Source organism: Monodelphis domestica, chromosome 2 (assembly GCF_027887165.1).
Source record: "Monodelphis domestica isolate mMonDom1 chromosome 2, mMonDom1.pri, whole genome shotgun sequence".
Lineage (NCBI taxonomy): Eukaryota > Metazoa > Chordata > Mammalia > Didelphimorphia > Didelphidae > Monodelphis > Monodelphis domestica.
In genome coordinates this window covers 172,840,232-172,854,777 of record NC_077228.1, presented here as the reverse complement: position 1 = coordinate 172,854,777, position 14,546 = coordinate 172,840,232, and the positions used below count along the sequence as shown (strand labels likewise).

Below are 14,546 nucleotides of genomic sequence, written 5' to 3'. Positions count from 1 at the left end.
ATCATAGGTCTCTGTGGTCAGGAAATTGCCAGGCTGCCCCTAGGGTTCACACTCTACAGAAGGACCACATCCTTGAGAACTTTCATTCTCTATATCAGGGAGGCTTCTGAGGTCCATGGATCAAGATATATCTATCCTTACAAATGAAGATTTAAGCAATTAAACAGCATATATTCCACTCAAAACGAATTAAGGAATTTCAAAAAACTACTGGAGGAAGTATTTTGGTGTTAGACCAAATTCAGCTGGCTCTATAAAATGTCTGAGGCCCCAAGTACACAGAATGGGTTATTCTCACCTCTGACTTCAGGCTCTAAATACTATCATAGATTTTTAAAGCTGGAAGGGACCACCACAGTGTCCCATCGGTTCAACTCTTACTTTACAAATGAAGAAACAAGTCCATTGAGGTTGATTTTTTCAGTGTCAGAGCCTGGATTTGAACCCCAAGTTTTCTGACTTTGGATGGAGTATTTTTTTTTCTCCAGTTATTTCTATAAAAGTGAACTGCTTCAAATCTCATCACCAGATTGACCTTGTAGTCCCTTTCTTCCTGCTTTGCTAGACTAGGCATTTATGGTCAGATGCTAGTTCTCTTAACTTGATGTCTTATTAACAGTTTTAAGGAAAGCAAGACAAACTGGGCACACATCTGGTCCAATGTTCTTTCCCTAACCCTGCTTACTAATGGGTTAACCCATTCTTTAGAATCTACTTGAGCTGTCATAGGCCTATAATATAAACCTAGCTTTCCTTTTACATTGGAGAAAAGGATATAGGGAATTATCTCAGCCTATAAAATCCATGAGTAAATATCAATCAGAGAATCTCTCTGAATCTGTTTCTTCATCTTTAAAGAAAGAGAATCAGACTAGATAGCTTCTAAGTATATGATCCTATAACCTGAAAATTCCCTACCTGCACAGGCTGAAGGAGTTCTCCCTGGTAATAAGAGATTTAGGTGGGGCTAAAGATGCCTAAAGGTAGTAGAGGTCTGCCTTACCTCCATCCTGCTGGAGACTGGGGGCATAGATATCTTTTGTTCCTCGACTCAGACCTGACAGTCAGGTAAGGGAATGGCTGAATAATCCTCTAAAATGGGCAAGTGACTTGCCCAGGGTCACACAGCCAGGAAGTGTCTGAGGTCAGATTCGAACCTAGGACCTCCCATCTCTAGGGCTAGCTCTCAAGCCACTGAGCTACCCAGCTGCCCCCCCCCCTTTTTAATTAATTAATTTATTTTTTAAGCCCTTACCTTCCGTCTTGGAGTCAATACTGTATATTGGCTCCAAGGCAGAAGAGTGGTAAGGGCTAGACAATGGGGGTCAAGTGACTTGCCCAGTCACCCTTCTTTCTGAGAAGCTCAAGGAAGGGTTGGGGAGAAGGTGCTGCAGGGGGAGGCAAACTGGACAGTCCAAGTGACTTAAAAATACCATACCCTTTGTCATTGGGATCAGCAAGTGATAAAAGCATTTTAATTCAGGGGACACCCTACTTGAGTAAGAATAGCTTATTCTTGAGGCAGAGAAAGAATAGGAAATATTGAATAGTTAAAGCTCATCTTTCCTCAAGTTTAGATTCATACTGTTCAACTTTCCATTTCTTGTGGTTACCTGTACCTTTGTTAATATGGATAGGTGGAAGACTGAGGCTTTTTTGGAATATTGACCTCCAACTCTAGCTTCTGTACTTCACTAAGGAGATTAAGGTAAAACTCTAGCTACATGCTACACTTGCTTTCAAAGGAAATGATCACTCCTTTTCAAGATATACCTCTTTTTGCCTCAGTAACCTATTAAGTTCTTCTCTTATTTTATATTATCTCTTATTTCTTCCTTTCTTGTGGTTCTGTGCTGGGTCTTTCCATTTTTTTTAAAAAACTCTTACCTTTTGTCTTAATCTCAATTCAAAGACTGAAGTTCAGCAAGGATTATTAGGGAATTGGGGTTAAGTGAATTGCCCAAGGTCACACAGTTAATATGTGCCTATGCCCAAATTTGAACCCAGGTCCTCCCAACTCCAAGCCTGGTACTCTAGCTACTGTGCTAAATTATTAGCTGTCCCATCTTAAATAAATATTGGCCATGTTAGCAAATACCAATTTCTCTATCATGTCAAACTTCAAGAACAGTAGTCCATGATCTTGAACTTGGAATGAATTCCAGAAGCCATCTGATCCAACCTTCATGCAAATTGAGAATCCTTTCTAAAATATTCCTAACAAGGGGTAAGTCTGCCTTTCACTACAGTCCTATAGAGAAGAGCCCACAATTTCCTCCTTTTCCCTCTATGAATAGTTCATTCCATTCTTGGATAATGTAGCATTCCAAGCATATTCACATCTAAGAAATATAAATGATGTATGGTTATTGTGTCTTCAGACACAAGGTTTGAACTCTGATATTTGTGGGCGGACTCTTGACCTAGCCATACTGCCTTTGTTCAAGGCAAACTCATTAACATTTGGTGCTAGTCAAATTCCTAGGTAAAAGCTCGGGTTGAAGTAAACATGCCCAAAAGGTGTCATCATTACCATCCTGTCCAATCTGAATTATCTATGCTTTTAGATGATCTATGTTGCGTATCTCCCAAGCCACACTGAAATAAATATGGAAGGCGCCCCCTGATTTCTCCTCTTGGTCCTCTTTCCTCTCTTGGGCTTTGCATTCTCACTCTTGATATGCTTACCCTATTTTCTTTCATTTCCACGTGTTCCATTAGTTCTCATATTTTCCTACCAAGGAGAGTATCACTGGGGATCGTGCCTTCCCTATTCAGAAATACTGACGTGTCTGTGTCTCTCATTCTTTACCCATAATCTCAGACTCCCCACAAAGGAAAAATTTCTTTTTTGGAGCACCCACTGGACGGGAGGTTCCAGATAATTTCTAATTATAGTAGGGTGTCAGTATCTGAGGGTTATACATTCCAAAACAACCACTAATGCAGTGGTTCTCAACCTCTCAATTTGTAGCAATGAGAATACATAATGCATATCAGGTATTTATATTCCGAATCCTAACTGTAGCAAAAGTACAGTTTTGAAGTAGCCACCAAAATAATTTTTTGGTTTGGGGTCACTGCAACATGAGGAACTGTATTGCGGGGTCACAGCATTAGAAAGATTGAGAACCACTGCACTAATGGCTAAAACTGTATTCTATCAGTGAACTCCAGCTTATCCCATATATGTGTTCTTTATCCCTAATCCTTCCCCTTAGCTCTTGAGTCTTCTCCAATCCCCTCAAAAAAAGCCAAAAAACAAAAAACCTTCCCCTTTAAAAAAAAAAGAAGTAAAAGTGACTAAAAGGGAAAGTGAAAGCAGAAGGAGGTGGGGCTTCTGAGAGTGACCCAGAAAAATGGAAACTCCTAGAAAGGGGAACCTCAGATTGGGGGCCTTATTTTATTAGGAAACTTTTATTTCAATTGAGAGGAAAAAAGCCCTGAGACTTCCCTACCTCATTCTATGTTCTGGGGACAAAAGAACAAATCTAATCTTTCTTTCACACGGTCATCAATCTTATATTGTGACTCCCCAAACTGAAGTCACTATATCACATTTCATCACATTTTACTCAATTCTTTGTAACTTGCTTTCTACCTTTGCCACTTAAGTAATTTTTTAGCCAAACTCAACAGCTTTCCCTTATTCCTTTTATCTAGGCCCTGGTAGGCCCTTGGGTTTCATATAACATTCTATTATCCCAAAACTCTGCTGACTCTTCCTTCCCCCTTTCTTCCTCTCATACAAATGGACTCAAGTCATTCTCCCCAAATTCTGTCCTTAGTCTTTAATTCTTAAACTATGACTTTGTATTCAAAGCCTCGTTTCTATTGTGCAGATGGAAAATATGCAACACCTGAGCTACATTCCCAGCATTCTTTTAAGTTACATCCTCAAAGGATGCTTAAGAGATAAATTTGGCTGAGACCCACACAGGGCTCTTTTTTTGGAGCTTGTGCTTTTGGTAAAGTGCTGCAGGTATGAATCTCTGGCTCTCTTTGCTCTTCTCATTTGACGGAATCTTTTTTTTCCTTTTCCCTCTCTTTTGATATATTATTAAAAATTGTATATATTTTTAAATACTAAGAGTATCTACATTTTTACTCCTACACTGTCCCTTTCCCACTCCCATCTTCTAAGTTCAGTCTTTTATTACCACTTAACTAAACTTTCCCAAGGGGGTTCCCCACCCCCCATTCCCCTTCTCTCTTTCTCTATTTCTAATCTATCCTGACAGGTCCATCATAACATACCACAATTTTCTTAAGGTCTGGTAGAAAAAGGGCCAATCACAAGATCTGGATTCTAGGTTCTAGTATGGATACCTGTTAGCTATGTGACACTAAGCTAGTCAAACCCTGAAACTAAGTTGGTTCATCTATAAAAGGAAAATGGAAAATAATGTGTACCATTCACCTTAAATGCTACATATATGGTATTAAGTCATCCTCTTGTTAAAAAATCTTTAGTGGTTTCCTAATTTCTATCAAAAAATCTAGACTCTTTAGCATAGCATGTAAATCCCCTCCAATCTGTGATATGGCCCCACAGTTACCCTTCTAGTCTTGCTAAAGATTTATATAGTTGGAGCAGAGAAATATTACTTACTATATACCATCACCCAAATGTTGCTTTCCCACCCCCATGCTTTTTTTTTTAAAAACCCATACCTTGTCTTGTAATCAATAATGTGTAATGGTTCCAAGGCAGAAGAATGGTAAGGGCTAGGCAATGGGAGTAAGTGACTTGCCCAGGGTCAAACAGCTGGGAAGTGTCTGAGGCCAGATTTGAACCTAGAACCTCCCATCTCTAGGCCTGGCTCTCAATCCACTGAGCTACCCAGCTTCCCCCACCTCCATGCTTTTTATTTAGCTTGGAAAGTTTTACTTATCCTACCCTTCCATCAAAAAATCTACCCAACTTCTTCATGAAGATATCTCAATTCTAATTAAAAACAATTTTCCCCTCTTCTGAACACCTATGGCAATTTATAGATATTGCTATTTACAACTATGTAAATTTCTCATCCATCCCAAATTAAAGGAGAGACTTACTTTTCTTTCATTATGATTTTCCCCTCACCATGGTAGATGTTTAGTAAAGTATTAGCTATACCAGTAATATTTCCCTGGGTCATTCTGAAGCTGAAGAGCAAAGGAAGTATGTCTGAAGTCACTAAGTTTATATTAGGCCTAGTTCCCTTTTGGGACAGAAGAAGCCTGACTGGGTGATTCTGATAGGGAGAGAAGGGAAGAGTCATTCCTAAATAGGATTTCTAGTGTGAATTTTAAGAGAAACAGTTATAAAGGTTCTGTCTCCTAAAGGAGAAACCAATATAGATGGAGAAAAGGAGGGAAACTATTAGAATAAGCAGATATTTTACTCATTAGACTCTTTACTACAGGGGTTGAGAACTTAGAAGGTGCTTGTGGTTTTTTCAATGGAGGTCAAGAACAGGATAGAAGACACTCAAGGGTGAGATGGTTGAGGAGCTAGGAATCCAGGATTGACCTTAAAACGGTCTTTTCAACTTTAACAATTTAAGAAACAGGATCCTTTCAGCACTCTGAACTATTAAACCATTCTGGTAGCTAAACACGTCTAAATATCAGGAAAGAATAGGCAAGACACACAAAAGTAGCTTTGATTTCACACATCATTGAAGGAGAGCCCACCATGTCTGCTCCCTAAACCACACCCTGAAAAGGTCAGTTCCTTCCTGTGGACAGCAATATCTTTGTCAAGAACACAAAAGCTGGGCAGAGTGAGGCATCCAGCGGCTTGGAAACATTTTAATTTGGGGTGGAGAAAGGGGGTTGAATACATAAATTGCTTTGTGAGTCAGTCCTCCCCCACCATCCAATCCCCTGGGGACCAGCCAGGCCCACCCAAATGGAATCCAGGAAGAGCACAGGACGTTGGGGGTGCTGAGAGAAGGGTGGTTTCCCCGAGCGGAGGGGGCAGATCCGGAACAGAGCAGAAACGGAGAGAGCTTATCTGTGTGGAGAAGTGAGAATGAAACCCCAGATGAGAGGGGCTCTCAACAGTCAGGGCACATTCAGGAAGGAGTAGTAATAGGGATAAGGATAAGAAAAGAGGAACCAAGAATTATAGCCAGACTTTTGGCTTCTTTTTTTAAGTTAGTAGGAAGGAAGGAAGGAGAAAGATATAGATTAGACTCAAAAATCCACAAACAGAAAAAGGCCCTTGACAACTCTCTCTGGTGCTGGTTACTTCCCATTCATTTCTAGGACTCAACTGGAGTCTTAAAGAACAACAACTTGGGTCTCCCTTGGACCCAGATCACAAAGTACTACAAACTACAATATGTCCATTGTCTGGGGCCTTTTGTTTTATAAAGGTGGACTACTCAAGTCCAAGCAAGTCATTTACAGATTGGGCTTTCCCTGGACTGATTTCTCTGTGATACAGAGAAACACTATTAGCCTTAATATTTTCCTCCATGAGGAGACAAAGGACAACATAAGGGAACACAGCAAGAATAAAAGGTATGCTGTCTATACTTTACAAACAGGACCACTGCCCAGTTTGTTGGTGGGGAAGGAGGGACATCTCAACTTTATCAATGCCTTATCACTGGCCAAACCAGTAACCAGCACCACCTTTTATTCTAATACTTAGAGTAAAGGGTGGAGATATTAGTGTTTCCAAATGACAGACATCACAACAGCACAGCACTCTATAAACACCCTGTGCTCCCAAAGACAAAAAACCCAACCCCACTCTTTGCTGTCAGATAGTTACATAGAGGTCATGTCATTGAGGGCGTGGTCCAGTTCCTCGCTAATGGCCTTGTACTTCAGTTTCTGGGCATAGAGCTCATCTGGAGGAAAGGCACAGACAGGAATCGAAGAAAATAATAAAGGGACAGAGGTGAGATGTGCCAGGGGTTAAGGGAATGAGGGAATCATCAATAAAGAGAAGAAAGGGTGGCTATGGAACAGGAACCACAGCTGGGGTAACAGCCTGAACTAGGAGTCATTCTTCTGATTCCCCAAGAGGTACAACTTCTACTTAGGTCATCAGTGCTCTTCTTTCCTCTCTCTGACCAAATGTAAAAGTTGGAACTTGAGGATGGGCATTCTTTGAGGGAAGTTTTTATGACTATAGCCCCCTGGAGATATTATCCTTACTCTAGTCACTAAACAATAAACCCCTGGGAGTCAGACAGAACTCAAAGGTACCAGGCTACAATTTAAAATGCTGTGCTCTAAAGCATACCCACTATCACTAGTAGTCTTTTAGGAGGGATATTCAATAACTTAACCTGTGCCTACAGCAGGAAGATGCCCTGCTAGTACTCAAAATGTTGCCTAACAGGCATGCCTACTCCATTATCCCAAGGCACCGTGATCCCTCACCCTCCCAACCTTTTAATAGGGATACCTACAACCTAGCCTGTGCCCACAGTGGAAATATACCTTAGAGTTCTCAAGTCTAAGGGCAGAGGAGACTGAAGAGTAGACCTAGCTATCAAACTAGTGACAGGAAGTGCTTAGAAAGCTCTAATTATTGCTCTGCTTTGGGGGGTGGGGTGGAGGGGGGAGGGCACAACCACAATTTCCCTTTTTGGGGGACATTTGAATGGGGAATGAAAGTAGTCTTAAAAGGTGACTTGGTCAATGAAGCCACTGACACACAGGAAGAGCTTGGTTTCAAATGCCACCCAAAGACTAGGAGCATACAAAAAGGCTATAATGGAGACAGAGATACTGTCAATGTTCTCCAAAAGCTTCAAAGTAGAAGGCAGAAATCTTGGGAGCAGATTAAATAGGAGAAAGCAGGCTACACCCCCTCTCTGCAAACATAAGACAGTCAGTACAAAGAACATGTACTGGGTCTCACTATGTCTCCAGAGAAAGGTGGAGAGACAGATAATTCTCTGTAAGTCTTCAGAAACAGAAGGAATATAAGGAGCAATATCTCCATCTAATAGCCCTTTATTTCCATCCCTTATGTTTCATACCTTCCAAATCATCAATTGTCTTTTCCAGCTTGGCTACCGATCTCTCAGCAAACTCAGCACGGGTCTCTGCCTGAGGAAGACATAAGACTGATCAGAACCAGGAATGGGCAAGTCTTAATGAAAAAGGAAAATCCCTCCCACCTTGGATCCACACCTGTGATTGTACCAGCATAGGGAAGTCCTGGTGACAAGCTTTCTACCACTCAAGTTAAAGACGTAGAAAGTTGACCAGAGTCCTGAGGGATTTCCCCACGGTAACATAGCTAAGATGGGTCAGCAGGAAACCTTGAACCTGGGTCTTTCTAACTTTTGAGTCAGCTTTCTAGTCCCTATCATTGCCTCTCTACCCTTCAGGGCCCCAAAGAGGCAGATGAACCATGCTAATAAGGCTGTGTAGAACTTTAGTTCTCTATGACAGCTCACCTCCTTGAGTTTATCAGTAAGAATCTTTATCTCCTCTTCATATTTGTCTTCTTTTTGAGAATACTGCAAGAGAATTAAATTAATAGTGGTTAGACCAAATTGCCCTCATTGGTACTAACTCTCCTCCCCCAACCAACAACCAATGGAAATGAATGCACTTAATGCCTCATGAGGAAAGGGGGAGTGAGTAGGGGAAGTTCTTTTTAAAATCATCTCATGTCCTCATTATCCACAGGCTTGATGTCCTAAGGCTCTGTGATTGTAAAACTGTATTTTTTTTATTATCCCAAAGAAGTTTTTCTCCCTCTATTCATGAGGAAAGTCAGGGTTAAGAGAACTTTAATACATAGTCATTCACACTGATGCCAAGGGAAAAAGTTAGTCCCCTGTACCTCTCACTAGCCCTCAAGATTACCTGTAGACCTATTTAGGTCAAGGATAGTTGCCTTGCCTGTTTATAAGAACCATGGTCCTAGCCGCCTATATGCAGGAAGCTATTTTAAACTTTAATGCTCAGAGAGCATGAAGGATCAGTATCAGCCACCATATCTTGAACAGAATACCCTCCCACTCCACAAAAAGAGGGTTTCTCTTGCTGGATGTACATGGTAGGGCTGGGCCCAGGCCCAAAGCCTGTCCCTTTCATGAACCAGCCCCTACCTTCTCCGCCTGAGCCTCAAGAGATTTGAGGTTGTTGGTGACATTCTTCAGCTCCTCCTCCAGCTCAGAACACTTACTGTGGATGTTTTAAAGAAGGCAGGAGAGGAAAAGGGAAGAAGAAAACAAAGAGGAGAGAGACACACAGATGTGAATCTATAAGTAGAGAGGGTTGAGAAGTCACCAGGGCAAAGAAGTGCCAAGACAACCCTGAATAGCCCCACTCTTCCCGCCCCCTCACTACTAGTAGCACAGGTGGGGAAAGTAGCCCCTTCTAGGCTGGAACTAGTATGCTACAAGAATGATGTAAGAGAGAAGAACCCCTAAGAGACAAGCTCCTGATAGGATATGTTCAGGAATAGGGCATAGCAATGCCTGAGGTGGAGATGAGCTCCCATGTCCAGCTCCTATCTCCAAGCCCCTCAAGAGAAGGAAAGGCCCTGTGGAAAAGCAGTAAAGCAGCTAGGAAGGAAAAGGTGAAGGATGCCAAGTCAGTGGGAAAGAATGGAGCATTCCATGAGAGAGAAGATGAAAAGACTAGTCAAACAAACCAGTGGAGGGGAGGAAGCTGCAAAATAAAACAAAACCAACCACTCATGCACATATGCAAATACACAGACACACACACACCCCCTTTCTGTGGTCGCAACAGTTAGTACCTTTTCTTCAGCAGCATTCAGACACTTCAGGTTCTGGTCCATCAGTCTGATCTGCTCATCCATCTCCCGGCAACGGCTGTTAGTGTAGTCACAGGAGAAGGGGGTGGGGGTGGGGGTGGGGGTGGCACAAGCCAAGTGGAGGGGAGGGAGATGGGTCAAAAAGAAGCACAGCAAAAGTACAAGCAGCAGAGCAAAAGAAAAAAAGGAAGGAGAAAAAACAAACCACCATGGTCACACAACATGCTGTGTTTGGGGTACAGGTGGGGGAGATGGGTGGGAAGCGTAAGTATGCCCACATTAGGGCTTTGTTACCACTAGACCCAGAGCAACAAGTGTCCATCCTGTCCTTAATTAGCAAACAAGACAAGTAACAATGGGAGCTCTGGCACCCCTCTCCCTCTATGCCAACAATTTGGGGGATAGGAGCACAATGGTTGTCCCCTTCTGAGGATAGGACGGCAGACTCTAGATCTTGTGTTCACTCCACCTATCACTTCCTAACTTTTGAATTTTCTACACAAAAGCCATTCCACAGCCAAGTCTCCTAAGGTCATCTCTTCAGAACCCATTTTATCCCTCCAGTAAAGGCCTTGTTTAACAAGATTAAGGGAATGCTGGGTTCTTTCACATTAGTTACCATAACCGAGGACAAGTGATCAATGGTTGTGATAAGGTTTTGGAAGTTAGATACTCACGACTCAGCCAGCTCGGCCCGCTCCTCTGTGCGCTCTAAGTCCCCCTCAATGATCACCAATTTGCGGGCCACCTACACACAAAGTTCCAGGCCAGGGATCAGTGAAGAAAAGCAAAGTGCTCTTGTCCTTCAAAATGCTTTGTCTCCCCCTTCCAAAAGGGCACAGGGGAAGAGTTCTGGAGCCACAGCCAGATGGGAATCTCACCTCCTCATACTTTCTGTCTGCTTCCTCCGCAATGTGCTTGGCCTCTTTCAGCTGGATTTCTTGCAACTCCATCTTCTCTTCATCCTTCAGGGCCCGATTTTCAATGACCTTCATACCTCTACAAAGAGAATAAGGCAGGGAAAGACATATGTGGAAATAAATGAAGCAGAAACTCTGAAGTCGGTGGCTCAAGGAATGGCTTCCTTTTTAATCTAATCTATAACTTAATCTATACCTAGAAAGGGTAAATGTCTATTCTCAAGTGACAAAGATGAGAATTAGCTAAAAGAATGGAATGACAAAGGCTTGTTTTAACTTAGGGAGAATAACTTATAGATGCCATAATAAACATGAAGTTATTAACTACAGACTTTAGAAATCTCCAGGAAGTACTTGTTTGAAGGGCTATAAGTTCAAAAACCCCTTCTTGTTGTCCTTTAGCTTGCTTATCTAAAGTAAGTCTGAGAACCATCAACAGAGAAGAAAACCTAAAAACTGAATATTTGGCAAATGATTTAAAGCAGCAAACCTTTTGGCTACTAAAAGCCATAGGATAGTTGAAGCACCCAAACTCACCTCTCACTCTCATCAGCTGCCTTCTCTGCCTCTTCTAGCTTCTGCAGAGCTGTTGCCAGGCGCTCCTGAGCACGGTCCAGCTCCTCCTCCACCAGCTGGATCCGACGGTTCAAGGAAGCCACCTCAGCCTCAGCCTAGGCAGAAATGATTTTTATAGAAAACTGTAGCAATAGGAGGCATTGGGAAGAAAGGCTAGACACTCAAAACTCAGCAAATAAGGTCACCATTATAAGGAAGCCAGAGTAACTGAACCAGGCCAAATTCTACTCTGTTGATTAGAGATTTTTATCTGGCACTCAGTACCCATAAAAACTCCCTTCATCCCAGCCATTCTCTATAGGAACAGGATTTCAGAAACCAGCTTCTTGACCAGCAAGTCAGTAATCTCCCTCCCCTCCCCATAAACTCAAAAGATCCAGAAAAATGCAGCCAGAGAAAAAAGTGTTCCCACCTGGTCTTAATTCTGATTTTGAGAGCTCCTTAAATAAAAGCAGGTTATGTGTGTCTGGATTAAGCTAGTAATTTGCTTTATGACTATAGAACATTTACTGAACTCTTCACCTATTTCTAGATTAAATAACAGAAAAAATATGACAGGCTCTTCCCAAGTAGCTTCAGATCCAAGAGATGTTAAGGGGCCCAAACCACTCCTAAATACTAACCTTACCCAAACCTTTAACATTTTTATTTGCTTTTTAACATTTTTAACACTTAACATTTGCTCTTCAAAGTTTTCAAGGAAAAGAAAGAAATTAAAGAAATTTGGGCTTGCCTGAAATTATCATTGACATCCAAGAGACCAATAAAACAGCAGCAGAAGAAATGTTATGTCTACCCACACATTCTTCACTCTCTTCCTTAAAAGAATCTTTGTTTCTGAGAAGCCTCTCACATTCTCCTTTCCACAGCCCACTAACAAAGTCTACCTACTAATAGTTTCACAAGCTTTTTCTCAGCCTCAGTGTTACATTAAAAGAGTGCTCAATTTGAAGTCAGCTGGGAAACCCGCATTTAAGTACTATCTCAACTACTTCCCAAAGATCATATGGCCAATAAGTTACAACCTCTTTTGGCCTTAGTTTTATCTGCAAAATATGGGAGATGGACTAGAATAATAAACCATTCCACTTCCTAAAGCTGCCTACTGATGAGTGACAGGCTAAGGAAGCTTCTGCAGGAAATTTCAAGTGTTCCATCAGAAAAAGGGGCAAGACTAGAAGAGAATTCCAAAAATGTTACAAAACCGGCAACTTGCAAAGCCTTTCTTAGACTTCTTTTTTCTATATCCTTTAACTAGTTATCAAGCAAAACTCTGGCTGCTACCTTGGTATAAGAATTTAATCTCCCCTGCACACCATTTAATTCAGATGCTTATCCAAGCACCTTGTTAAACATGATCTCCCTTGAGCAGCCCAGCTGGCTAAGATTGTGCCTGAATACAGCTGTCCTGATTTTCTCTCCCCTTACCTCCCCCCCTTTTTGGGTGGGTGGGGTAAGAAGACAGCTCAGCTAAATACAATCATGCTAAGAATCAGTTCCTTTGGAATCAAAAACTCACCAAACATAGGAGACCCAGAGGAAACAAGGTGGGGAAGGCTGCAATGCTAATGTGTTATGACAATCAAGCAAGAGGTTTATTTCCTGGGGGTGGAAAGTATTACAAGAATTTTAAGTTGACCGTATTTAGCCTGTGGGCTACAAACTATATGATCAGGAATTTAGTTTGCCTAAATAAACTGGAGGAAAACTCACTTTACTCAACCAGACCATTCAAAAACACTATATATATATTTATATATATATATATATATATATATATATAAAAATAAATCCCTCCAAGGAAGAAATTATCTCCCACTCCCAGGAAGCATATTTCTCTTGGATGACCCCAAAGGCCTGGACTGGAGAAAGTATAGGAAGCCAGCCTTATAGTAAGGAGTTTGTGAATGAAACACTCTATAATTACTGTTTTCTAGATAACAAGAGATTCAAAACCAAGAACTGAACTAAGTATTGGGGACAGCTGGGGAGAGCATCAGGCTGTTCATTAGATGGAAAGAAGGTTCCTCTCATTCTGCAGCAAGAAAAATCAGACTGTGGGGGTGGAGAGGTAAATAGGTTTCCATGACAACAAGCTAGCTGGGGCGGTTTCTCTCACAAACCAGTATTTACAATAGCATTCTTTGCAAGGCTGCAGAGGGAGGAGGAAACAGTGATGCCTACATAGGAAAAGGATGGGCAGAATCCAAGCTAGAAAATATCCTCAGGAATATCTTCAGAGCAACTCCAATCCCTTCCCCTTAGGACAGTTGCTTTTCTGAAAATGGGCTATTGAATCAATGGTTTGAGATTAGGAATACTCTGACAGATTAGGAATAATCAGGTCAGGTGACCTAAGAAAGGAGGGAAAGAGTGTTGGAAGAGTGATACAGAATTGACTGTCCAAAGACTTGGTTCAAGTTCTCCAACTGTATCATTGACTTAGCTGTATACTCCTGGGCACAGTCACTTCTCTTCTCTTGGCTTTAATTTCCCCAACCATAAAAGGAGAGAAACAGACTTAAGATTCTAGTTTAACCTTTAAAATGTCATAATTTTTATCATCTCAGATAAAGAAAAGAAATCCACTGAGCTGGACCAACTATGTCCTGGAGACAGTATGGTAGGGGGAGAGAGTATTGGGTATAAAAACTCCTGTATCTAGTGGAATAGAAAACACTGGATATGTAACAACTGGAGATATACAGAAAGGGGCTCTTCTATCTTAATTCTTAGCACACTGCCTGACACATATTAGGTGTTTAATAAGTGCTTGTTTCTTTCCCTTCTACTCCCAGATAGGAATTTGACCTTTTGGATTTGGTGACCCCACCCCACCACTAATAAATACCCCACCCCTTTTCACTAGATTAGTCCAGTTAATTATTCCCTATCCACTAAACCTAACCCCCCCCCCCAAGTGGAGGTGCATGTGGTTGCATTGGCTCAAAAATAATTGTCACCAGTTCTAGCAACTGAACCTAAGCCATTTTCATTCTTCACAATGTACCACCACCAAAATCAGCTCCATGCACACTAGAGTCCACTTAATCCTTAAGCCAAGAGATTGCTTTGACTAAGTAACTGATGCTCCAAATGTTGGGATAAGGGCAAGTAGGAAAATTAGTCCACACCTGCCACTCTATGTTCTCTTTTTAGAGAAAAGTTGCCAACATTCAAAAGGAAAGAATAACAGAAGAGTTATGCAGGATCCCTAAGTGAAGGGTCCAGTTCATTGTGTTCATATTTATCTAACAGGGGAGATATGGTGCCCTTGAGGAAATTTAAGTTTCCATTTTAAA

General features: G+C 41.6%; 1 protein-coding gene across 17 annotated transcripts in view; it reads right to left on the bottom strand.

The window, feature by feature from the left end:
* Positions 1–14,546, bottom strand: part of TPM3 (tropomyosin 3) — a 29,270-nt gene that overhangs the window by 4,638 nt on the left and 10,086 nt on the right. For 4 of the 17 annotated variants that reach the window (XM_007481962.3, XM_007481961.3, XM_007481965.3 and 1 more), the window contains 6 exons: positions 11,206–11,339; positions 10,630–10,747; positions 10,426–10,496; positions 9,075–9,150; positions 8,415–8,477; positions 7,992–8,061 (listed from right to left, as the gene is read on the bottom strand). In XM_007481962.3, coding sequence (XP_007482024.1) covers positions 7,992–8,061; positions 8,415–8,477; positions 9,075–9,150; positions 10,426–10,496; positions 10,630–10,747; positions 11,206–11,339 — 532 coding nt within the window. Of the gene's footprint in view, positions 1–5,780; positions 6,002–6,765; positions 6,849–7,991; positions 8,062–8,414; positions 8,478–9,074; positions 9,151–9,730; positions 9,807–10,425; positions 10,497–10,629; positions 10,748–11,205; positions 11,340–14,546 lie in introns of those variants that run through there. The other 13 variants (XM_016430377.2, XM_001365495.5, XM_007481966.3 and 10 more) reach the window with 6 other exon arrangements.